General features: G+C 41.5%; 1 protein-coding gene across 2 annotated transcripts in view; it reads right to left on the minus strand.

The window, feature by feature from the left end:
• SV2C (synaptic vesicle glycoprotein 2C) overlaps positions 1–26,780 on the minus strand; it is a 236,681-nt gene that overhangs the window by 96,886 nt on the left and 113,015 nt on the right. For both annotated transcript variants that reach the window (XM_032335926.1, XM_032335925.1), the window contains exon 3: positions 9,962–10,142. In XM_032335926.1, coding sequence (XP_032191817.1) covers positions 9,962–10,142 — 181 coding nt within the window. The remainder of the gene's footprint in view (positions 1–9,961; positions 10,143–26,780) is intronic.

A 26,780-nucleotide genomic window follows, 5' to 3' on the forward strand; every position in this document is an offset into this window, starting at 1 on the left:
TAATTATCTTTGGTAAAAGGAGGCATAGGGGGAATAATATTTGAAATCTACACTCTATAGAGGTGGAAGATTAGCCAGATTCAAAATAATTAAACTGATACAACTGAAACAGAATACTGATCTTTGAAATTTCAGAGTTGGAGTTATTCTCAAGTTAGATTAAGGTTACGTTTTTGCAACTTTAATTATAGAAATATAAAGAAGCTTAAAAATGTATTAAAACACATTCTAGAATAAATTGGGACCATTCTCCAATGTGCACACACAGACCACCTACGTATGACTCAATCCTAGGTGTCTGGAGAGTATCATGAAACGTATTTATTTCCCTCAATAATCTAAGGCAAATTCACAAGTGGGATATGGTGTAAGGCAAAGGGTGTGTCAGCTTTACAAACACAAATACTCTGTTGGGAATGTGAGACTCATAAGTTGAAGTCCCTTTAGCATAGTAGGATGAAAGAGAATGCCAAATATTTCTGTCTGCACGAACTTCACGGAGATTGCAAATTTCACAGCCACACCTCCTATTACTTGGGTTCAGATGGAACTCTGGTGGACCATGTTTGTCCCTGTACCAAATCATACTTATTGACTTACTCTGGCTATTGAGGCAAAGATAGGAAAGGGCTCAGGGTTCTGCTATGAAAGAGGGAGGCTGTGGATAAAAAGAGTCGCTAGGGGGTGCCCGAGTGGTTCAGTGAGTTAAGCCTCTGCCTTCGGCTCAGGTGGTGGACTCAGGGTCCTAGATGCGAGCTCTGCATCGGGCTCTCTGCTGAGCAGAGAGCCTGCTTCTCCCTCTCTCTCCCTGCCTCTCTGTCTACTCTGATCTCTCTCTCTGTCAAATAAATAAATAAAATCTTAAAAAAAAAAAAAAAAAGGGTAGCTGGACTTAAAATAGCTTGAAACATGACAGTTTAGAGGAGAAAGTGTGGAATGTCAGATGACTTCTTGTCCCGAGGAGGGGTTCTCCTGAATGATTCTGTTCTGCTGTAGTGGGCATGTAACAAAGAATACTTTCATTCTAACTTATTTCACCATGTGACTGTCAGTCTCTCACCTCAATCTTCCATCTCCCGTTTCCTTTGGGAAATGGGGCATTATGCGAGGACAGAATTAAGGAGGAAGTTGAATATGCATTGTAAAGTCACGTGTTCTATACTGATAATAGGCAGAGGGCAAAGTCTACCAAGAGCTGATTCTGACAGCTTTTATTAAGATGGGTATTATGGGTTTATAAAAAGAACACTGAATGCTGTAGTCTATACTGGGAATCACAATTACAAAAAAGCTGCATGAAAATAGCCTTTTAATCCTCACTCAGAATCAACAAAAAAGGAAAATCAACGACACTGAAATGCCAGGCAAATTGCATAGCAATTCAGAACCAATTCACTATGTTTTAAATTGGACCCAGAAATAAACAATTAAAGCACTAACCCCAAAGGACTTTTCAGTGACTTCCTTTTCACGAAAGTAAATAGACTATCACAGAGGCTTAGAGAGAAGAACACAGATCTGTCTCTGAACGGGCTGGTTTTCACAGAAAATGAGATTGTGGTATTGATTAGAAGGTATCACCTGTTCATGATGAGTACTCAAGACAGAAACAGGAGAACACTTACTGGTACCCGAACCAATCACCAAATCAAGAATGGAAATCTCCCAGACCCAGTGGCAGTGCTAAAGGATGTGTCGTGTGGGTAGCTTTAGTTTCCCACTGTCCAAAGCCACAGATTAAAAAACCATGTTCTTTGATAGGGGCAGTTGTTATTTCCCAATATTGTATGAACTATGGATAGAACAATTGGTAGAAACTCGATTATTTTAAAAATATTGAGATGTAAATATACAGTGTGGGTAAAAGGTGTGTTTCTAAGAAAACAGCTTCAATACAACTTCCCTAGCCCTTGCTTGCAATCAGGTTGGCGCCCTAAGCTGACAGACCTATAGTATCCACAGCAGCACAGTATGCCACGGGAAACAGGTCCAGTCATAGATCAGGATTCTAATGCTGTCTTAAAAAAAATTAATCGAGCTCTTGAGAGAGCTGGAAAAATCCATTCCCCTAGCATCTACATGGTGTCATCATGAATAAAGATAGTGATGATCTGTAAGAAATGATCACAAAAACCTGTAGACACTCTATGTGTCCACTCATCCATTCCTCCACTCAACCTCTCACCCACCTACCATCCATTTCAACCCTCATCCCCACCCACTCCAGGCAAACTTTGGGTGAGGTACAGCCCAGTTGCTGGAGATGCAGGCAAGAAGAACCCAAGTTCCTGCCCTCAAGGAGCTCACAGTCTTTTCCCAAGAAAAGACTCTAAAGAGTACATATGGTTCATTTTCCCACAAATTACGTATTGTAAGTCTGGAAGATATTTTGCTCTGTTACTTCTCTCTTGGGACCAATAGCACCTTTGCCAAAGGGCATAGTGGGAAATAATGTGTGCCCAAAAGGTCAAGTTCTTTGTTGGAAATTCTCATAAAACGCATTGTCTAAGACAGTGTTTTCTAATAGAAGTACCATGTGAGCCACATGTATAACTTTAAATTTTCTAGAAAAGATATTAAAACAAAGCAAAAAACACCCCCAAAACCGCAAGTGAATTTTAATATATATTCATTTAACTCAATATATTCAAATATTGTCATTTTAACACAGAATCAATATATAAATTATTAATGAGGTATTTTGCACTCTTTCATACATGCTAAGTATTTGAAACCAGTGCTAGGTATTTTGCATTTACAGCTCATGTCAGTCTGGCTACATTTCAAGTGCTCCGTAGCTACACGCTGCCTGTTGAACAACATAGACCTAAGGAAACAAAGACCTCCTATTTACCATCTGGGTTTGTGACCATTTTAAAAAGATTAAAGGTAATGTAGTTTTTTCTCATCTTTCATACTGGGAGAGCTCTCAATCCTAATTCTCTGGGTCAGAAACCTTCCTGAATTGATCCATCCAAAATGTTTATTTAGTGTTGGAGACCACAGCACAGTTGAAGTTGTGGATCAAACCAGGCCCTGACTTGTGTCTCCTCTAAAGTCCAGACGCCTTGATAAGGGGTTAAGGACAGGAAAGTTGAGTAACACTGAGAAAGGGTCTGTGCTATGTGTCGTGCGCTCGCCTACATGACTTCCCACACGTTCTCCCTACAGAAGGGAACAATGTGGTCAGGGTCTTAAACTCTTAGTTGGTCCTTGTTGTTCCTGTACTTCCCATAACCCACTCCGTGGTTGATTGTAACTTCTTGTATCAATAGTAGCTAATGGCATTAGCCGTGATTACCTGGCATCACGAGATTTATTTGTAGTTAATGTAAACTTGTTATACGAACTTGCGGTTATTTGACTAAATACTGATGTATTATTCCTTCTATTGTGATCTGCCTTAAAAATGTTTGTAAAATGTGGAATAAAATTAGCACTGTTGGACATCCTCCTCAGTGCTCTCTCTACTTCTCGAGTTCTTTTCTTCATCCTTTTACCCTCACATTTCTGGTTGATTTGTCGCGCCGCCGCGACAATTTAGTGCCTATCGTGTATGTCCTATGAAATCAGAGATACTTCTCGTTGAATCTGAGTCAGCACAGTCTGGTGGTCTGAGCATGGGTCCTGGCACCAGGCTGCCTGTGTATGACCACAATACTTACTGTGTGACCATGGACCATTACTTAACCTCTCTGTGCCTTAACTTCCTCCTCTAAACTCTGAGGTTTTGAAAATTTTGAAATGAGTTTGCATTTTTCAAATATGGTAAAGAAGTAAAACATATCCTAAGAGAAAGACTACTTTGAAGGGAGACCCTCAGAGTTCAGAACTAGACTAAACCTCAGAAGACTGAAGGATCTATTGAACATTTGGAAGCCACTTAATCTACCTGTGCCTCTATTTTTAAAAGCACAATAGGGGCGCTTGGGTAGCTCAGTCGGTTTAAGCATATGACTCATGATCTCAGCTTAGGTCTTCATCTCGGAGTTTTGAATTCAAGCCCCGCGTGGGATTCCACACTGGGCCTGGAGCCTACTTAAAAAAAAAGAGTGTACGATTTTTGCACGCCTATTTATTAAAAATGTTGTGGGCCTAAACATGCAAAATATAAAACACTGAAGATTCCAATTAGTTGGGAATCATTTCTACAAAGCCAAGGCAATCTGGTTATAATATGATTAATGGAGGGATATAGCAAATAGCTATGAAGTATGCATTTGTGAGGCTCCATTTGTGGAGGGAGAAATGACTCTTTGTTCATGATGATATACAGATACATAGAAATTTCATTTTAATTTCTGCTGCTGTCATATTTTTCCCCTGACCTTTACGCTTAGCCATGCCAGGCCCTTGGTGAGAAGCTCCCAACTCTGACATTGCCCAGCATCTGAAGCATTACCATTCCCATAATTAACAGTGACTGGAAACAAATAATTTAATTCTGGGGCAAATGAAAATGAATCAGTGGTGTCAACTCTATTTCCCATCTTTCTAATTTTCTGTAACAAAAGAGGAGAGGGGAAGTGTCTGTTCCCTGGTGTGAGATTCACTTAGGAAAGCGAGAGACAGATGAATAATGGGTGATGCCTTAGTCCTCACTCACGCTGTTGTCCCCAGCTGGAAAATCATTCGTCATACTGAATAAATATTTAAAGTCCCACAGAATACGGCAGCTGGACATATTTATGTTTCTAACAAAATATACTCATGACTTGGTGTGGGAAATTAAGAGGAAAGCACATTTAGAGGCAATGAAACCATAAACCCAGGTAGACCTCAGGCTAAATGAAGCACTCCTTTGCAGTATCCCTTAGATGCAGTAACAGAAATTTAACACAGTGCTGCTCCTGATGCTTCAGCCATGAAATAAGACAGAACAGCTGGAAACCTGTGGCATTTGCAATAAAATCAGCACAAAGGCATTTTGATCTTGGATTCATAATGCGGTTAAGTACAAATTTGCTAGTTCAAAAGGACTTAGTTGTGACTTAAGTCCTTGCTGTGTCTTCCTGATTCCATCACTGCACCTTAATCTGCAAAATGAAGGCTGTGTCTGTGACCCAGAAATTCTCTTCCTCCTCTGAAACTCCCAGCATGTGGAACTGGTAGACAGGAGCTGTACCAACATGGAGATTCTATCTGTAACAATGTCTATTCCAGTACGCATTCAATAACCGGGAAATAATCAGAGGATGGATTCAGGGACCCACTGGACCCACTCTGAGATGGGCCTGAGCTACAATTCCATGATCACCCCACCTCCATGAGCCCCTACACCGACTGGTGGACCTCAGTGACATTTTGGGTCTCCTGGAATTAGTGTCAGTTCAGAACAGGTGAGCCCCCTAAAGTCTGATTATCTCCTTCCCCCCTCAGGATTGCTACCCTAGTAAAAGGTTGTAAGTCCCTTGGAAAAGGCTGAGTGAAAGACTAAGGTATATAGTTTCAGTGGTGTCTGGGGGGGTTCTCCCTCAAGAGACCCAGCCTCCCCTTATTTGAGGAGTTCTGGGTCTGCAGACTGCAGTCGAGTCTCAGAATTCACTGATGGGTCATGACTCTCATGAGCCTCATGACTTTTTATGATTCAAGTTAAACTTTCATTCACTTGACCTAGAATTCTTCTGTTTATACAGATCAAGTAAGACTTCAGCAGACTTCCCATCTATTTCACTCTGGCAACAACACCATGATCAACTAGCCAAAGCCATATGGGTCCACCCCTGGCAGGACCAGTGTCCTTTAAGTAACCAAACCTGCCCTGCCTTGAGCAAATAAACCTCAGCATTTTGGAATTTACAATGGGAGGAAGAGAGAAATAAACTCATGAAAAGCAAGTATTTGCAAGGAGGGCTGGTCTTAGAATGGGCCTCGCCGGGGCCCTGAGTGCCAAGGGCTCTGGGAGAAGAACCTCTGAAGCAGAAAAGACGGCAAGAGCAACACTCCTGGGAAACACATGGAGCATTGATGTGTCTGAGGCCAGGTGCCCGTACCAGAAGAACTCCAGCATTCTGAAGCCTTATTTCCTTGGCCATTCAGTTTTTACTTAATTTAAAACCCAGATCAGATGTGGATAGAGGGAGCTCTTAACTAAGCAGAAAAAACAAGATCTCTGGAGAAAGCAGAGCCTTGGCTGAGACGCCCCAGAGGTTAGCGTGTCCAAATGAAACTCTAGAGCTGCTGAGAAAAGCCCTCTCTCATGGAGACAGTGCCTCATGTGTTGTGTACAGGTGACATTACCCATAAACTTGGATGAGGAAGAGAGATAACTTTCTTCATTTTCCTTAACAACGTCAGTCCTCAGGTTCCCTCAGTGCCTGGATCGCACAAAACTCTGAGTGTTTTGCCACGTGGGCTACCCCCTCAGCTGCTCCCCCAGCCTTGGTAATCTCTATCTCTTCTCACAAAAGAAGAATCAGGCTAACAGATACATGAAAAGTTGCTCAACCTCACTCATCAGCAAGGAAATACAAGTCAAAACTACAGTGAGATACACCTCATGCTAGTCAGCATGGCTAAAATTAACACAGGAAACAACAGATGTTGGAGAGGGTGTGGAGGAAAGGGAACCCTTCAACACTGTTGGTGGGAATGCAAGCTGGTGCAGCCACTCTGGAAAACAGTATGGAGGTCCCTCTAAAAGTTAAAAATAGAGCTACCCTAGGACCCAGCAATTACACTACTATGTATTTACCCAAAGGATACAAAAATACAGATTCGAAGGGATTCATGCACCCTGATGTTTATAGCAGCATTACCGACAATAGCCAAGCTATGGAAAGAGCCCAAAAGACCTATGGAAAGAGCTCAATTGATGAATGGATAAAGGAGACAAACAATGGAGTACTATTCAGCCATCATAAAGAATGAAATCTTGACATTGCATCTACACAGATGGAGCTAGTGTATTATGCTAAGCGAAATAAGTCCCTCAGAGAAAGTCAAATACTGTATGATTTGACTCTATGTGGAACTTAAGAAACAAAACAGATTAACAAAGGGAAAGGGGAAAAAGAGAGGGAAACAAACCATAAGAGACTCTACTACAGAGAACAAACTGAGGGTTCCTGGAAGGGAGGTGGGTGCGCGATGGGCTAGATGGGGGATGGGCATTCAGGAGGGCAGGTGCTGTGAGGAGCACTGGGTGTTGTTCTACCCCTGAGACCAACACTACACTCTATGTGAACTAACTAGAATTTAAATACGAAGTTGAAACAAAAATACATAAATAAAAATAAAAAACAAAACAAAACCCAAAAGAAGAATCAGTCTGGAAAGCCTGAATGACCTTCCCAGGGTCCCCAGTTAAGGGCAGGAGCAGGGTGGACTTGGATTTCTGGACTCCCAGTCTTGTGCCAACTTGGCAAAGGCACGGTGAATTAACCTCTGGTATCACAATTCATGGAAGCTAGCTGAGCTAGCAAGACACAGTCTGTGCTTTGCCAGGTAGATTACGTTATTTAGAAGTCAGCAGCCCTGAGCTGCTGGCTGAAGAATGATTTGTCTGCGACGGGGAGGAGGATGATATCATGAATATACCCAGGCAGTCTCTGCTTCTGTCCTGCCCTTGAATTAACTTCTAGACAGTCCATTAGTTTAGGAGTGTTCCGCAGCTACCATAATGGCCCTTTTCTCTGCAGTCAATTGGGTTGACCACATCACAATCCAGAATTGGCAATTAAAACTGCCGTAATAATTTGACCACACTCCAGTACCTTTGAGTTTATGGATATCACTGAAATTTCCTCGATAAAACTGTAAATGGAAAGGACTGGAAAGTTCAGAATTTAGGCCATTAGCTTTTTTCTGACACGGTATTACATAGGTAAGAGAAAGTAAAAGGAAGGTTTAGCCTTTCCTGATGGCAAGAATGTCTTATCCTATGGACCCTCAGAATCTGGTCTTTTAACAAATAGCCCCAAATAACACATGTTCTTCCTCAGGCACCCCAATTCACTGCTGTAGCCCTTTGAATCCATGATCCGAATTACTTCCCCAGGTCACCCATGTTATTTTGGCAATCTCACACAGAGCTCTGAGCACCAAGGGAAAGCCTCCCTTCTCTATTATTCATTACAAAGCTAATTATTGATTTTGATCATTTTTTTCCCCTAAGGAAAAAATAATTTTACACTTTCCCAGACTTTCCAACCTTCTTGGTTTACTGGACTGGTCAATGGGAATGTCTTCACTCTAAGGAAGGCTCCTGATTTGGGCAACTTAGTCATGTATTTGCCAAGTGCCCACTGTGAACAGAATGTAGCATATGAAGGGCTATAAACAGATGAAAAGACACATCAGAAAAATCTGTGAATAATCCACCAATCTTAATATGCACATACTTCATCTTGTGGCATAAAATGATACAAAATTTTTTTTCTAAATATTTTGAATGAGTCATAAAAGTGATCCATTAGTTTGCATGCAGAAATGTTTGTATCCCTGAAGTAACCAGATCATACAGTCTTTCTCTATGATGGCTTATATTCCTTCTTATCTTAGTTCTGATTTTAAAGTACTACTGGAGCTAATTAAGGAAGACATGCTGCAGTTCTCTGACCTTCTCTTTTGGTCAAACTGTGTTTTTCTGTGTGGGTTCCACTCTCAACAACCACAACTGATACGCTTTTCAAATTCATAACCCAGGACTGTCTCCTTTCTTTTCTCCATTTATTTACTTTTATTTTATAGTATTCCTACTGATTCATCCTCTGATAGATATCTCAGAAAGAACATCTCTAATGAAAATAAAGTTCTCAAATAGAAATTCTGTATTTTTACTTTTTCCATATCAGAGCAGAGTATCTTTGACTCTCCTAATTAAGCTATTGGGGTTTCCTCAGCTGTGGATTTACTTTGTAGAGTCAACAGGTGATTCCAGCTCTTTAGGGATAATGATTACAACACTGGCTACACTTTCCCAGGTTTCAGTTATCTGTGGTTTCAACGCCCTGTAGTCAACCTCAGTCCAAAGCAGATGCTCCTCCTTCTGACTCATCATCAGAAGGTCAGTTACAGCCTAACACTACGTCACGATGCCTACTTCATTCACCTCATGTCATCTCATCACATAGGCATTTTATCATCTCACATCATCACAAGAAGAATGAGTATAGTACAGTAAGATATTTTAAGAGAGACCACATTCACATAATTTTCATTACAGTATATATTTATTTATATATTTTTTATTATATATATTTATTATATATAGTATATTTTTATTATTGTTCTAGTTTATTATTAGTTACTGTCAATGTCTTACTGTGTCTAATTTATAAATTAAACTTTATCATAGGTCTGTAGGTAGAGGAAAAAGCATAGTTTCTATAGGGTTTGGTACTATCTGCAGTTTCAGACATCTGCTGGGGTTCTGGAATGTATCCCCCATGGGTAAGGGGGAGAGTATGGGACTACTCTACTGTACTTGGCCAACATCACAACTTTCATTAATTCAACAAAAATCAAGAACTTACAAATGGAACATGATACATCTCAATAAGTAGGCTTCCTACCAAGTTAGACAGTTAACACAGATCAGTAAAATAACATTTGCTTGAGACACACTCATCCTGTAGTTAAGAGCAAGCCTGAATAGTTTGAACCTATTCTAGCTCATAACACGTAGGACCAGGGTTATTTCTTGCTGAAACTAAATTTTCAGAAGAAAAATACACTTAGGAATGCATTCTACCCTAGAAACAAGATTCCACTTAAACTAAAACTCATTTCCTAGAAGTAAAAATACTACCAGAATCAGCCACAAGAACACAGAAGTATGTTCTCCTTTACGGTTGATAATTATATATTTATCAGTATCATGTTCCTAAGGCTGATGTGAAGATAGGGAAAGAAGTGTGTTAAGGGGTAATTTCCCAGTAATGAGGTCCTCTGGAGTGAAGAACATGTTTAATTATGAAGAATAAACATTACTATGAGATATGAAGGGAAAAAAGCTTACCCGAATCCAGAAAGTAAGCGACAGAAGAGAAAGAATCCATAACCTTGGACAAATGAAGAAAGGAAGGCGAAAAATCCATTGATAGACATGCAAATCAGAAGAGACTGCTTTCTTCCCACTTTGTCTGCCAGTCCTCCCCAGAAGAAAGCCCCTGCCATCATCCCAAGGTACACTATGCTGCCTGCAACACACAAAAAAACAGAGAAACGTGTCAGACTGGGAGTAAATGATGCATGTTAGATCAAATGAACAAGAGACAAATACATTTCAGTGTTTTTCATGGGAAAAAAATTCCTTTAAAAAAATACATCCTTCTGGATACACAAATCACCTTTCAAGCTGGAAAGTAAGCTCTGTGGGTTACCTTTAGCTGTCACAACCAAGGACAGGGGTAAAAGAAAAAACAGTGATATTCTCACTTGGCTCATGAGAATTGGTACATAGTGGACAGGCACAAGGAGTCTCCACACTGGGCAATCCTGGAGTCTGACTCACGGCATGTTGCCTTTCATATAAATGTCCAGCTTAGCACTTGACAAGGCTAAGAGACTGAGTCAAGGACTTCCTGGTCAAAGTGGATCCCCCAACCTGCTTCAAATCTCTGCCTGTAGCAGATGATGGGGCCAAGGCCAAACTCTTACAGGCTCCCTCGAAGATTCCATAGGTTCTTTCTCCCTAGTTTCTCCTAAAAGCCCTGGCCCTTCCCTGGGGAGGAAAGGGAAGCTAGGGAAGGTGGGTTTAGAGATCGCAAGAGTTAATCTTAAAATAGTCTCAAACTCTGCTTATAAGGAAAAACTTTCTCTTGGCATCAGAAGCTTAAGGAGGAGCCTAAGGAGAAGAAAAATAACTGCTGCAGTTTGGGAGCTGTTAAACTTATCATGGCTGGCTTTACTTCCATAGTGGAAACAAATGGAAAATCAAGGGTTAGATCAATGTCCCTCTTGGTGTCACTGTGAGTACACCTTTCCTTTCCTCTTCTTTTGTTTTCTTTTTAAAGTAGGCTCCATGCCCAGCATGTAACCCTGAGATCATGATCTGGGCTGAGATCAAGAGTCGGACCCTTAAATGACTGAGCCACCAAGATGCCCTGTGAATTTTCTAATTCACTTGCTTCATCTAAAAAACCAGGCCCCCAGAATCCCTGTCCAAAATCTTTCTTAAGATGAAATCGTACTAGGTATGGCAAAAGTTACTTCAGAGATGTTTGTAAAAGGGTGTGCAATGTCTAGGGGAAATGACATAATTAATAAATGGAAGTTTGTTATATCTGGGTGAGGTATTTACAAAGCTATTACTACACCTCTCATCCATTTCTGCTCCCCCAGCTTCACCAAATCACCACTTGAATAGTTCTTTTCAAAGGCACATTCAAGATACTCAGCAGCATCTAAGACACAAGTTAGAAAAACACATTGATTTTTTGCCTTAGATTAGTTTGGGAAATATCCTATTTAAACACTCACCCTGAATTCATTTGCTTAACACACAGTTAATGGATCAATACGAGACCCAGAAGGAGAATACCTGGAAAAGTCTGATGACCTTGACATCAATGACATCTGGATGCTATTCTGTATATAGCTGAGTGTAGGCAGTTATAGTGAATGGCAAATGTTGGCACAATTGTACAGTAAGACAATATAGAGGCCATTTTTATTCAGACTGGAACGCTGCAAAGGGGTGAGTGGTCCTTTGCCTTGGTGGGGAATGACAATTTTCTCTTTATTATGGGGCTAATCATACACAGAGCATCCTTCTCAAAGGCGGGGGGGGAAGATACTCATATCACAAAGCCCAGTGCATGGTTACAAGACAATTTAAATAATGTATCAGCACAAGGCAAAGGAATTCCCAAAGGAGACAGATTCACACAGGGAAATGCATACGCAGCAAATCTCTTATTTATAGCTTAAGGGGCTCAAATCAGCTACTCAAGCCTCTCAGAAGAATAATCAATAGCTAAGCTTCTCATAATAATATCTATGACTTTAAAAAATGCCTACAAACCAGAGGTGAACTCCTTTAGATCAGGAGGGGGACTGTGGCCGCTGCAGTCCAAAGATGTGGGAATCCTTCTTGTACCTCCAGCCCCAAGGACAAAAACCAGTTCCTAGCAATTGCTGAACCCTTACCAGCTCTAAGTGTTTGTATGAATTAATGTATTTTTTCCTTACAACACTCCCTTGAGGTTAATACTATGGAACCCAGTTCATTCGCACAGAGAATCGAACGATCTGACCACAGAAAAGTGAGTGGCGACTACATCCCAGCCCATCAGCAGTTCTTCATGCAACATGGTTACAATTCCTTTAATAATCCTGGATGCCCTGCCAAGAAAACATCCCCGTCTGCCCCGGCCCCTATGTGGTGGTACCACCCAGAACTGAAAGCACTGTTTAAAAGGTCTCTGAAGTGTGTCCTTCTTAACTCACAAAATCAGAGTTAAGGCCAGGGTAGCTGAATATCATGGGCAGAAGCTACAGGGAAATGCTGCTTCATTCTACACAAGCATATGACAAGGGGTGAGCCATTTGTTCTCAGATACTCCAAATAGGCACATCCCCACCTGCTGGTGGGAGGTAAGCAGGTCAATGCTGAAAACAGCTCAGGAGTGCCAAGGAAAAATGAACACCCAGTATCTTGCTAAACAGGACATGCTATGGAGGTGCCTGAGTACCTCAACTGGTTACGCATCTAACCCCGTTTTGGCTCTGGTCATGATCTCAGGGTTGTGAGATTGAGCCCTGCAGCCAGCCCCAAGCTAGACGTGGAGGCTGCTTAAGATTCTCTCTCTCCCTTTCTCTCTCTGCCCCTCTACCCAGCTCTAAAGAAAAAAGGACATGCTATGTTCCAAAGAAGGGCAACTAGGGCAACTCCCTTGCATTTCTGGTTGTAGGAGGGATGGTACTCCTGTTGGACTGGGCTCTATATCTTACCACTCTCCTTATTCTAGGCAGTCACCTGCAGTCTCATCTTTACAAAGCCAGATCATGGATTTATGAAGAGATGATTCCAGCACTTTAAGGACTCATAACTGGTTTCTAGATTTTCCCAACTGGCAGTAGTGTGAGAACACAGCCCCACCCTGGGAGTTCTTAAAGCTCAGACAAAGGAAGGGCTGAGTGAGCTGAGTTTGCCCTTGACTTCTGTGATGGTGAGGGTTCAGTGACTTGACAAGGGGCAGAGCACCCACATTTATCATTAGCATTTTGTACTTAAGCCACCCCCAAATTACACTCATTAGAGGTTTTAATATATAAAAGACTAAAATAAAAATGGCCCATCCTTCAATTCCTCCAGATATCCGTAATACACACCCACTCACATATATGTATATATGTGTGCATATATATATGTGTGTGTGTGTGTACACACACACACACACACACACACACACACATATATATATATATATATATATATATATATATTTCTATGTATGTATATCTACAACCCAAATATGCCTACATGGCCAAAAATTCAAAGCACATAGAAATATAGCAAATGAAAGTTTCCTTCTCCTCTGCCCTTGACCCTCTTCCCAAAGGTAACTATTATCAGTTTTTCTAATTCTTCTAAAAAGTTTATACCTATTACTGCATAGAAAAATGGATAATCTTTATGAATTTCCTGTTAAATATAGTTTTTGTGGGGCACCTGGGTGGCTCAGGGGGTTAAGCCTCTGCCTTCGGCTCAGGTCATGATCTCAGGGTCCTGAGATGGAGCCTCGAGACTGGCTCTCTGCTGAGCAGGGAGCCTGCTTCCCTCGCTCTCTCTGCCTGCCTCTCTGCCTACCTGTGATCTCTCTCTGTGTCAAATAAATAAATAAATAAATGTCTTTAAAAAAACAGTCTTTGTTCTGTGTAATATTTATCTTTTCTCCTGTTGTATATAAGATTTCTGAACTTAGCAAACCAGAAATAAATCTCTGTCAGAATTTTAATAATTACTTCAAGACACATTTCATTTATTTCAGAAAAGCATGCACTATCAGCTACCAGGGGAAAACCAAACAGTTATTTCCCCATCTTGTATTTTTTCTGTGCCTAAAATTAATACACCACAACCTCCTTGAAAGATAATGTCAAATTCAATTATAAAGAATTTACTGAGCATGCACTTGGCCTAACTTTTCCTGAAGTGCTAGAAATACAAGGATTGATAAGTCACGATCCCTGAGCTCACCCAGGCAGAGCCTGAGCAAACCTTTATCTGGTGCCCAGTCCAAGCCAGAAGTGGCACACCCACTATTTCACACTACCCTCCCAACACCCCATCTGATCATGGACATTACAGAGTGGAACAGCCAGATCAAAACCTTCCATGGCCTCCTGGGGACACATGACCAGGACAGGGCAGTGCTGAATGCACACCCAGGGACCTCGGTTCTAAGTCCCTGAACTCTTTCTATTCCATCCAAATGGCTTAAGGAGCACATAATTCAGTGAGGGAGACCTCAGACACACAACAGAAGGAGCCCAACCATGAGGTATGCACGCCAGTAGGGCATAAGTGGGAGCAAGGCGACAAGAGGTAGCCGGTAACTCTGACTGGACTCTGGGAAGGTTTCACTGAGAAGGGGCTATCTGAGAGGACTTTGAAGGATAAGGAAGATTTTGAGATGGTATTAAATTCCTCCACAAGCAATAGGTTTACCAAAACAAAATACAGTATCAAGTTGTATCTTCACTTCTATTCTGGTTAAGAATATGTGTCAGATCTAAAGATAACAATCTTTCCAGCCTACATTGCTTATTATTGGTAATTAGCCTGTCCCACTGGCTGTGCCATGGACAGGAATTCAGCCTCTCCTTGAGCTTATTTGAGACAGACAGCACAATAAGAAGATTCATTTATTGACTGTGTGGCCTAATTAAAGACAAACCTTTGAATGCTAGCAAAGGCACAGAGTGAATAAAACCGGAAACACTCCGGGATTGTCAGAACACAAGCTGTATTTCCTGGCTTGTTTGTTTCCATGTTGTTTTCACTGTGTGCTGTTTTCCATGTTGTTTTTGCTGTGTGCTGATGGGGATTCCGGGAAAACCCAGAGCAGCAATACATGCTCTTGACATAGACCACCCTCCTGTTCTCCACTCCTCATGATGCTGCAGATGGTCAGAATTCAAAGGTATGTTAGTCCATAAGGATAGGAAAACCAATGCTGTGAGAAGCCAGTACTTGAAATCAGGTCTTCTAGATTCTTGCTCCACAAGAGTATGACTTCTGGACAAAAAGCACCAGCACCCCAGGGCAACTTGCTAGAAATTTAGATTGTGAGGCTCCACTCCACTCCTACAGAAGTCAGAAGCTGCATCTGGACAAGATTCCCACAGATTTGTGAGCATTTCAGAGTTTGAAAGCAATTTTAGTCTGCTGTGCTTTCCATTAAAACACTTAATCTAACACATTTTTTTACTTCAAGTTTGCATTTGTCTAATACATATTTGATAGGAGGAGATGCAGGCTATGGAATATTTTAATTTCAAAGACACAGAACAAGCAAGATCTCCCCATACCAGTTGCAGATATGTAAAGGGCAAATAGGAACTCTGTGCTTCCCCTAGGACATGTCTCCTCAGGACTAGCTAGAGGCAGGCCTCTGATGTTGAGAGAGGCCAGGCTGTGACTCTCAGATCCTTCTATGAACTGAATGAAGACTCTTTTTTTTTTTTTTTTAATTTTTTGTTTCTTTTCAGCGTAACAGTATTCATTGTTTTTACATCACACGCAGTGCTCCATGCAATCCGTGCCCTCCCTAATACCCACCACCTGGTTCCCCCAACCTCCTGCCCCCTGCCCCTTCAAAACCCTCAGATTGTTTTTCAGAGTCCATATTGAGATACCACCTGAATGAAGATTCTAATTCAGCTGGGCTTTTGGGAGGTTGAACGTGACCTGAGGCTTTCACTACTCTTCCTACCACAGCTTGGGCTCAGGCCAGGCTTGGCCAGCCCTTCAGTCTTTCAGAAGACCAAAAGAGGCCTCAAGCATGACTTCCTCATTAAAGTATTTTCCAACGTGGGGACCGATTCCATTTATTTAATCATACCCTCATTTCCCCCGATGAATATCACATTTCTATTTCTGTCTCTGCTAATAACTGCTTTTGATCCTTTCTGACAATACCTAAGGGGGCCCATCTTTTCCTTGTAGCGCCATTTTAAAGCACATTTTAAATTAACAGAACAATTTTAAGAAATGTATATAGTATTTTTCTCATAGAAATTTTTAATGAATAGGTTTTTAAAATTTGTTTTAAGCACTTCAGTTATCCATGGCTAATGCATTACTCTAAAATTCACTGCACTATTTATTTACAAGTTGGATTTCTACAAAAATTATTCTGTGGCAGTATTCTGAATTCAATGGTAAATAATCTCCATGAGGTAATGATCATAGTCACCTTTTATAAGGGGGTTGTCTTAGGATAAAACAAATTTTTAAGTCAAAGAAAAATAAAAATAAGCACTAAGAAAAGATATATGTACCTCCCGATGTTTATTGCAGCATTATTCTCAATAGTTAAGATACAGAAGCAACATAGGTGTCCATTGATACACAAATAGATAAAGAAGATGTCACACACACACACACACACACACACAGAGGAATATTATGCAGCCATAAAAAGAATTAGATTGTGTCATTTGCAACAACAGGGATGGACCTAGAGGGTATTATCCTAAATGAAATAAGTCAGACAAAGAAAGAGAAATGTCATTTGGTTTCACTCATATGCAGAATAAAAACAAAACAAACAAACAAACAAACAGAAAGCAGAAACAGATCCATAAATACAGAGAACTAACTGGTGGTTGCCAGGGACAGAGAGGTAGGGAGACTCACAAAGTGGGTGAAGAGAAGTCAAAGATACAGGCTTCCAGTTATAGAAGGAATATGTCACAGGGATGAATGGTCCAGCATAAGAAATATAGTCAGTGGTATTGCAATAGTGCTCTATAGTGCTGTATAGTAGTTACACTTGGGGGGAGCACAGCATCCTATAAAGAGTTGTCCAATCACTAGGTTGTACATCTGAAATTAATGTCACACTGTATGTTAACTACATTTCAATTAAAAGGAAAAAAAGTAAAGCTGTGCTGAAAGAGAAGACTGACTTGGGCCATAGCTATGCCCTAGTAATAGTTTCTGTAGGGATATACTTGAAAAGGCCAGATTCCAGACTGTTGTTATTTGGATACTTATGCAGATAAGTCTACTGTTTCTGAAGTCTATGATCAAGTTTTAGATTTTTTTTTTGGCTGTCATACTTGGATGGAAGACAGCACTAGACATAATCTCAGACTTTGGCTGGTAAACTAACTTTTTCACGCAGGACTCTTATCTTCCACAAAGTACCACTTACCAAAGAGGAGCATGTTAATAGAGCAGGATTTGGCCTAATATTTCTTACACTGAAAGGTCTTTGCATCTTCTCTGGCCAGGCCAACTCAAGGGAAAGTGTCTAGGGCCAGTAACACTGAGAGGTGCCCTCCAGATGAGGACACATACAGACTTCCTGATTCTAGTAAGGTGAGTGAGCCTTTGTTTGGGATTTTGAGCAGGGTCCCTTTTTATGCAAGGTCCTGAAATGCTAATATTACTACTGGTGCAAGAGAAAGAAAAGAAGCGAAGGAAATGATGATGGAAAAGAGACAACAGGATGAAAGCGAGTGGGCTCCAGCTGGTATACAAAGACAGTTACAGCTTTTGGGCTCCCCTGGCTCAAGTTGTGAAAAGACACCGCCTGAAACAGTATTGGAAGACTTAAGTAGTTTTTTTAAGTCTCAAAGACTTATTTTTCTTTTGCAATTTTAAACTAGTCAAATGAGTAAATAATAAGTGATTGCTCAAATTTAATTAATTTAAGTAATTAATAATTAATGGGCTTCTCTTACCCAACCCTATAATTTTCCAATTACTATTTTTAGTAGCCACAGAGAAGGGCCATCACGTGTTCGAATGCATCTGTGGACTTGCACAAAATCAAATACAAGTGAGGAAAGCGATAATATCCAAGGCATATGTACAAATGAAAAAGAAAAATCCTCCTAATTTGCAATGGAGAACATCTGCAACAAAAGTTAGCTCACCTTCGCTAGAAAGAACTGTAAATATCAGCTGCGGTCTACAGCCCATCTCTGACTTTTACACTGGGGAAGTCTGACATTTAAGTCCTTTGGTTGGAGCAGAGATGGCAGCAGCAGCTTGTACAGACAGGTAAGGCCACATCGAGCAGCATTTACTACTTGTTATCTAAGTCTCCCTGGGCACGACACAGCTTCTGAAGGCCTAGAGACACTCTTGCCGAATCCGCCGAATCCAGAGAGCCAAAGGAGGAAGCAGAGTCCTAAGAAGGAAGCCCAGTCTTCTCTAACATCCTTCCTCAAATGGCTAGTATGCAGCCCAACCCAACCCACTGGATAATGGGAAGAAATGTTCAAATATATTTTATATGGATAGCTCTGGAAGCCCCTAAAAAGGGCAATTACAGCCTCTTCAGTGATCAAAGCATTAAACACACAAGTCTTAGGAATGAAGAGCATTACAGATAGTCATTTTATGATTTACACCATGAGATCCCCTATCAGTTCCACACCAACAGGACCCCTCTCTCTGGAAACTTCCCCCACTGCAGGCCTGTGCTGAGGAAGAGAAGTGGTAATGGACTGAACCCTTGCTTCTGAAATCTCAGTCACTGAGTCAACAATGAGGAGGTAGTCATTAAGTCCACAGCTCTTTGTTGGGTTCCTGTTGTGAGTCAGGTACCTTTGGAGGAATGAGGACAGGGGAAAGGGAAGAAGAGCAGTGAGGAGAGGTCCACAAATATGAAACTGGCATGGTCCTCACTCTTGAGCAGCTCACAGCCTAGCATGGTGCTTTCAGATGATGGCTGCACATCATAGTCATCCAGGGAGCTTCCAGAAAAAGAATGTTGATGCCTAGGTCACCCCTAGAGGCTCTGGTCCTGGGGTAGGGCTTAGACAAGAGTATTTTTAAAAAACTTCTTGAAAGTTTTAATATAAAACTGGGGCCTTGAACCTTTGGTTTCCTGAGAGATTAAAAACATGCAGAAAATTAATTACCATTAAATGAAAAGCATGCTTAATTAAGGTGAGCACATTGTGCTTAAGGGGAAAAAAGGAAGGAGCAACTTAATTAGTTCCACACAATTCTGGAAAACTTCCCAAAGAAGGTAGATCATGCTGGGTTGTGACCAATGAGTAAGAATCCTCCAGGTAAGAAGGGAATGTTCCCAGGGAGAGAAGGCTCAGTTAAAAGCTCTGGAGTTGTGTCAGAGCACAGCACACCAAAGGGACTTCTGGTAGTTGAGGATAAAGGGAATATAGAGCTCATGTTTGGGGACAAGAGTGACAAGAGACCAGGATAGAAGACAAGTTGGAGTCAATCCAAAGCCTTTATCCTTTGGGAAACTATAAAACAGACTGGCCATCATCAGTGCCGGAAAAGATCATTCCAGAAACTACGGGGAGGATCAACTGCAGTGGGGACGGATAGAGGGGGCGGATCCAGCTCAGGACAAGGCACTTGCTGCCCGAGGGGCTTGGAGCACAACATACAGGGATGTAGTCCCTCTCAGGAGCCAACTCTGTACTTGTGCGACCCTGAGAATGAGTGTTTTTTTAAATCTGTGCTTCCACCCAGGGGAAAAAAAGACCAGCTTCAGGAATACCGCTGAGAAGTAGCCCTGTGAAGGAATGACAGCAACCTGATCGAAGGGAGGGGCAGTGGGCTTGGAGAAGATTCACACAGCTGGGGGTATTTTTCGTGGTCAGGGTCCATAGTTCTTATACACTGAAGGGTGAAGCAAGGAAGAGTAGACGGGCTTGGGATGGCTCATAGTAAAATTCATAAAGAAAGGGACTGCAAGACGAGAGTGGGCCTGTCAGGTCAGGGTCTTAAACAAGTGTGGGGGAGTTCACATTGCTAAGTTTCACCATACTACCCCCTGAACGGGCCAAATAGGGCAGTACAGGTAACACAGGAAAATCAGTAAGGCCACGAACAGGATGGCTCATCTTCAGAAGTGCTTCATGAAGGCAGCAGGGCTTGAGCTGAGTGTCCAAAGAACAAGGAGAACATGCGTAAGAGGATAGGCAGGACGGCTTTTTGCATTCCCTCAGACATACACGATAGTGCAGGGGAAGTTCTGGAGTGGGAAAGAGCAGGAGAAGGCTGGGCAGGTAAGCAGAGGGGATGGAACCTGGTTAGAGTGGCTGGGTTGGGTGTGTGGAGAAGTATAGACAAGCAGGATAAGTGAGAGAAAATCATTAAATTACAAGCCCTCCCCCCAGATGAAATTAATTACATAGACCATGGGGGAGCCACTGATGTGTTCTTACATGGGGAAATAAGGCCATCAAAGCCCTAATGTGAAAAGACCAGGACATTTAGAGCAAGATTGGCAAACTTCCTCTCTAAAGGGCCAGAGAAAAAGGACAGCAGTTTAGACTTTGCTGGTTCCCCAGGGCTCTGTCACAACTGTTCACCTGTGTGGCTGCAGCACGAAAGTAGCCACAGAAAATACATGAGCAAATGCACATGGCTGCATTCCAATAAACTATTCACAAAAATAGGCAGGGAGTCAACTATAGTTTGCAAACCCCACCCTGAGGAAAAGTTTGCCTGTAGCAGCGCGGGGAGCAGGGGTGCAAGGACTGAACTGGCCAGTAGAAGTACCTGGGAGACGGTAGAAAGCCTAATGTCAAGGCAGGGATTGGGGGGTGGGGTGGGGGAGTGGCAGCAGCAGAGCCTTATGAAACATGGGTTTTCTCCACAAGGATGAAGGAAAAAGAGGACAGAGATCCCAGGATCAACCCTTGAGGAACACCCATGGGGAGTGAAGGAAAAGAAGTCCAAGGGAAGAAGTGTGGGCAAGGAGACAAGAAGAGGGTGTGGATGGAGGAGATAGCAAGCACCTCAGAAGGAAGGGAGAAACAGAAAGGCAGCTCCAGGGGGAGCCCAGAAGGCCCTTGTCTTGGAAGAGGGCGCCAGGGGTCTCGGGGTGGGGCAACTGCAGTGCTGGGGCAGTTACCAGGGGAGAGCTGAAGCAGGGTGGTGGTGAGGACAGGCAGGCAGGGGTGTAGCTAAGCAAGCTGCAGCTCCAAGGAGCACAGGGGTGGGATGTTGCTGGGCTGGAGACAAACCTAGCAGCAAACACAAGGGGGGGGGGGGGGTGAGAATAAAGAAAATATCAAGCCTATTAACATGCACCTCACTGCCCTGAAACACAGCCGCAGATACCGAAGAGCCTAGCAGAGGGCTTCTGCTACTGAAAGAATGGGCTATTCTGGAAGAAGAGAGCTCTCATGTGTCTCATTCCCAGAAAATGCAAGAAAAACAGGCTTATGAGAAATTCCTTAATCTCAAGTTTACCTGCAAGCAATGAAAGGATTTTTTTTTTTTCCCCAGAGGAGTCTCTTTTATGTAAGCACAGTGAACAAACAAAGCCTAGAAATCTAACAGGAAGGGGTACTTTAGAGGGACAGAACAGGAATATAATCTTGGAGCTCTGTCCATACGCTATCTTTAGATATTTTAAGTAACCAAAATGCCTGAAGGGAAAGGGCTCCTGCAGCTTAACTCAGGCCATTTCCAGACACTGGGGATGCAACTGCATGGTAGGAAAATAGGCCTGAAAATAGACTTAAAGATCACACCGTGCATGATCGTTATATAATGACTGGAAAAATGATTCCTCAAGTCCTCCAAGACCCCTTTCCGAAAGCCATGTGGAAGTTTTTTTGTTGCTGATGGGTTTTTTGGTTTGTTTGTTTTAAGTTAAGGTGTGAAGTATCATCATGAAAACCGGACTAGATCATAAGAGATTACAGTAAATGTCTAAAGGAGAATTCAGTAATCCATTTCAGATGCTCCATAAAGACTTTTTATTTCCCCAAACAGGCAGATACCTGAGCTGTCAGCCCAGAGCAGCAAGTGAATAAATACGAGGATCGGCCTTGCACTAATGGATGTTGGTCCTAACCCATTATTGCTGGCCGAGCCGAGATGAATTGGGGGCAGCGCTTCCTGACACTGGAGATTTATTTTGTCATTAGTGATGAAACTCCATGCAAGGGCTCCTCAATCCCCAACTGTCAGAAGTACAGTTAGGTATTTCAGGGAAGGTCATGCAAATATTCAGGTATTGACCCGCAGGACTGAAGCTGTTCTTCAGCGGCTCATTATTCTCGGTATGGTTATAAATGATTTGCGTCTAGCATGAGCAGTTAGCCATCTGCTTAGATCAGGAAGGAAAAAATGGGACCACTCTGAGAATAAGAAAAAAGCAAGAACTTGAATCAATTACTATATTAGGGCTCAGGAACAAAACAAAACAAAAGAATGTTTAATCCATTTTGTTTTGTCCTCTAGAACCTAAGACGAGACATGCTAGAAATCACCCTGACCCCAAATGCCTCAATGTTTCACAAACACATTACAGTCATTCTTTTCATTGAACTCTTACCCAATGGACCTTACCAGAGGCATCTTTCTCTTGCCTTTCATCCAAACCCTGTCTCTTGAACTTCACCTTCACATTTTTTGTAAGCACACCCAGACTATCTGGTTTTTGTGAGTGACCTCTATCTATTCTCATCCATGATCTGATCCGCACTCTTTGTGATGGTCTTAGCTCTACAACCAACATGTAATCTGATCCCTGCAAGTTACCATATCATGGACAGCTTATTCTGAAACTCCATCACACTATGTTGTTCTAGGCACATTTCAAACAATCAGTAAAACCTGGTTGATGTAATTTAAACTGAATGCAGGAGTTCAGAACCAGTCTAAACCCTAGAACCAGTCACACACAACTATGTGACCAAGGGAACTAAAGTAAATCAGAAATCCTGACCGCAAGATCTTGAGTATCCCAAGTAAGTATGATAAATCATATAGTTGAGACCTTTCGTCTAGAAGAGTGATACCCAAATGCACACACCTACAGAATAGGCTTCATGAGAAAGCTTCCACCAGCCTATAGTGAAATGAAAATAAAAGGAAAAGAAAAATAATATATGCCATTTTGTCAAGATAAATTTATTTAAAGATCTTTTATTCTAAGGCTATGTCCTTCTTATTATTTTAATGTGAACGTGACTTTGGGGTTTTTTGTTATCTGTTTATTTTAAATATTTTATTTATTTATTTTAGAGACAGAGAAAGTGAAAAAGAAAGCATGAGCGGGATAAGGGCAGAGGGAGAAGCAGGCTCCCCATTGAGAAGGGAGCCCAAAGTGGGACTCTATCCCACGACTCCAAGATCATGACCTGAGCCGAAGGCAGACGTTTAACTGACTGAGCCAGCTAGGCACCCCAAACATGTCTTTTGTTTTATGAATTGATAGCATAATGAGTGATGTATTTTGTTGCAATTCTTCTTATTATTTTTAAAGATTTATTAAATCTTTACTGTTTAAACTGTTATTTATTTGAGAGAGGGACAGAAAGAGAGAATAGAGGGAAGGGCAGAGGGAGATAAGGAATTCCAAGCAGAATCCCCACTGAGCACAGAGCTGGAGGCAGGGCTAGACCCCAGGACCCTGAAATCATGACTTGAGCAGAAATCAAGAGTCTGCCGCTTATTGCTCAACCAACTGCACCACCCAGGTGCGCTGCAATTATTATTTTTAAATCACCTTCCTTAGTAAAATAAAAAGTTGGCCAATCCTCATTTTTTAAAAAATTGGACTTTAAAATCCCCAAAACTGAACATCACTAGTATAATCTCAAAATGGTGGGAACAATATTTTGGAAATCCTGCACTCTGAAAAAAGGCTAACAGGGGAAAATTAATATACTAAACCAAGACTCACAAAATGAATTTCTAACACCCATAACAATAGGGATGTATCTTCATGCACATAAGATGATTATATAACGTGGCTGCAAATTTCTCACCACTCATCCCACAAGGAGTGGAGTCTATATTTCCTCTCCTGGATTCTGGGCAACCACTTGACCAACAGAGTATGACAGAACTGATGCTCTTTGATTTCCAAGAGTGGGTCATAAAAGCTTACATAAAATGTAAGTTCTACCTCGCTCACTTAGAACACTTGCTTTTGGATCCCTAAGCTACCATCTAAGAAGACTGACTACCTGGAGAATACCATGCTGGCACAATCCTCTAAGTCCCAGCTAAACCCAGACTAAGGGTCAGCCATCTTGAACCTTCAGAACAGTCAGCTAAACCACCACTGAGTGATCTCTGAAAGCATCATGAAAAAGGGAGAATCACCCAGCCAAGACCTCTCCAGATTCCTAATGCATAAAATAAAATAAAACTTAAACTGTTAGATCTAATAAAATGGGTATTGTTTAAATCTATTAAGTGTTTGGTAGTTTGTTACACAATAACACATACCTAGAATGCACAGTCCTTACACTTCTAAAGACATTTCTTCACTGGGACACCAAGACTATAAGGAAAACAGTTTTCTACTTATTTTAAGAAAGATCAAAGTGGTTTAATGGTTAATATTTTTTTCCCACTGCAAATGATTTCAAAATAAGAATATAATATTAACATAATATTAAGGGAAACTCCCCTCTCCTGCTAACTGCCAGCCATAAACTAAATGGAGAACCAGAAATGAAGCTAGCAAGTTCTCCCTCTGGCTCCTATCAAGTCTTGTCTTTTTCCAGGAAATTCCAGGAAAGATTTGAGGGGGTGTTATTTTGTTTTAGTGAGTGAATTTTGAAGTAGGGGGGAGAGAGGAATGAAGTAAATGTCAAGTAGGCTTGAAGCAGAGGGTGTTTTATGGGTGGTGGTGGTGGTAGTGGGTGGTTTGGTTTTATGATGGGAGATCTGGTCACGACTTCAAGAGCAGGAACACATAGGGATCACTCTCTCCCCAGCAACAGCATATTAATTAGCTCCTAGAGGGAAGAACACGAGGACATAAATTCCATGTGCTCTGGAGCATGCCCACCACAGTGTGGCTGATTAATAAAGCCAGCAGCAGGAGGAGATGGAACCACAGTTCTTCTTGGGAAACTAGGTAGCAGACTGGCTACCATGTTTTTCTATATTCAGATACCCTCCCCCAAACTGAGATTCTCCAGGCCTCTCCACCTTTTCCATCTTGAGGCTCCATGACATGGTAAGTCAGTGATTGTTTAAATCTCACAGCACAAATATGACTAAGCATGTTAAACTTTGACTCACTATGGTGGGAAGGATGGAGTAGGGCACGTGTACACAGGTTGTCACAGATAACAAACTATTTCTTGGGGCCAGGCTGGTGCCAACAAGCACAACAGTGGGTGTAGTGATCAGATTGTGCTAAACTCCCGTTCTCATTCAGACCTTAGGACAATGCTGCCCTACACTCCCCTGAGACCTGCCCCCCCCCAACGGAGAGAGACTGTTATATGCCGATTCCAACCCTGTCTCTCTCAGGGGGCCCACATCCTGACTTTCCCAAAGAGAATCTGATTCAATAAACCTCTGGGTTGTATGGGTAGTTTTCATTTCAAAAGTTCCAAGTCCCACTTTTGGAAATAATCCATTTTATGTAGGTTTCTAGACCTCTTGTCTTAATTGTTTAGCAATCTAAAAAACAAATTACCAATAATTTTTCTAAAGTGCAGCACATTAAGGATTACCATTAAGAGTACCCCATCAGCAAATCAAGCTGCATACACAAAGCTGTCTAAGAATGTGGCCAAATTTATTACTATTTAGCCCTTTGGTGTTAGATCCAATTTTCTCTCTACACTTCAACAATTATAATTGGTCACTAATGTCTAAACATTCACAATTATATTCACTATCAATTTTTCATTCTAACTAAATATATATATATTATATATGTATATATTATCTAACCAATTTATATATTTATTATAAATATAGTTATCTATAATAGTTATAAAGCTAAATTATATATATTTATTTTATGTGTGCGTGTGTATATATAGCTAACCATATATGTATATATATCCTCCTACTTTAATGGATAAATTCCCTTTCTAATTGAATTATGCCTAATCCCTAGGCCATGGGAGTAAAATCTAGTCAATGCCGAATTTCCTTTTGTTTTATAACAAAAGAGTGAAAGAAATCAGTTTGTGTTTTAGGGACCCTACTGTTGTTGGCAAACAACACCTCTAGAGGGAACCAAAGACTCCCCCTCTTTTTACCCAGCAAGGAAGAGGAGTTCAGATTCTGTGAAAGACAAAATGGAAAACTTTGGAGACTTAAAAATGCAGCTAGTGTAGTAGGGGTGGAAAATAATCTCTCCATTTGGATCATCTCCATTACATTTTTTTTTTTTAATTTAATTTTATTTTATTTTATTTTTTTTATTTCCAGCATAACAGTATTCCATTTTTTTGCTCTTGTATCACCTCTTGCCCAGATACAACCTTCCCTTCCTCCTACTCTGCCTCTATCTTCTCCCAGGAACTGATTTTACCTTGCCTTGCTAAGTTTCCTTATCTGTCTCACTGATACAGGTAAAGGACATGAGGCTCCAGGTCTGAGACAAAGACTTCCGCAGTCACAGCAACAGCAATCACCAGGGTCAGCTTTCAGGCTGACCGAGAAGGAACAGAGCAGGCTGCTATAGCCTGCCTGTGGTCTTGGTGTCATGACAAACAAAGGGGAGCCCAGCTCATCATGATAGCAGACCATGCCCAAATTTGAAGACACATTCTCAGCTAGTAACCAAGTGTGTACAGGTCTATAGAAGGGATCAACAAATGATGTTTTTGTGGAGCTAAGATTGTGAGCTAAGAGTGGGTTTTTACATTTTTAAAAGGGTTATCCCAAAGAAGAGGAT

Source organism: Mustela erminea, chromosome 3, assembly GCF_009829155.1.
Source record: "Mustela erminea isolate mMusErm1 chromosome 3, mMusErm1.Pri, whole genome shotgun sequence".
Classification (NCBI taxonomy): domain Eukaryota; kingdom Metazoa; phylum Chordata; class Mammalia; order Carnivora; family Mustelidae; genus Mustela; species Mustela erminea.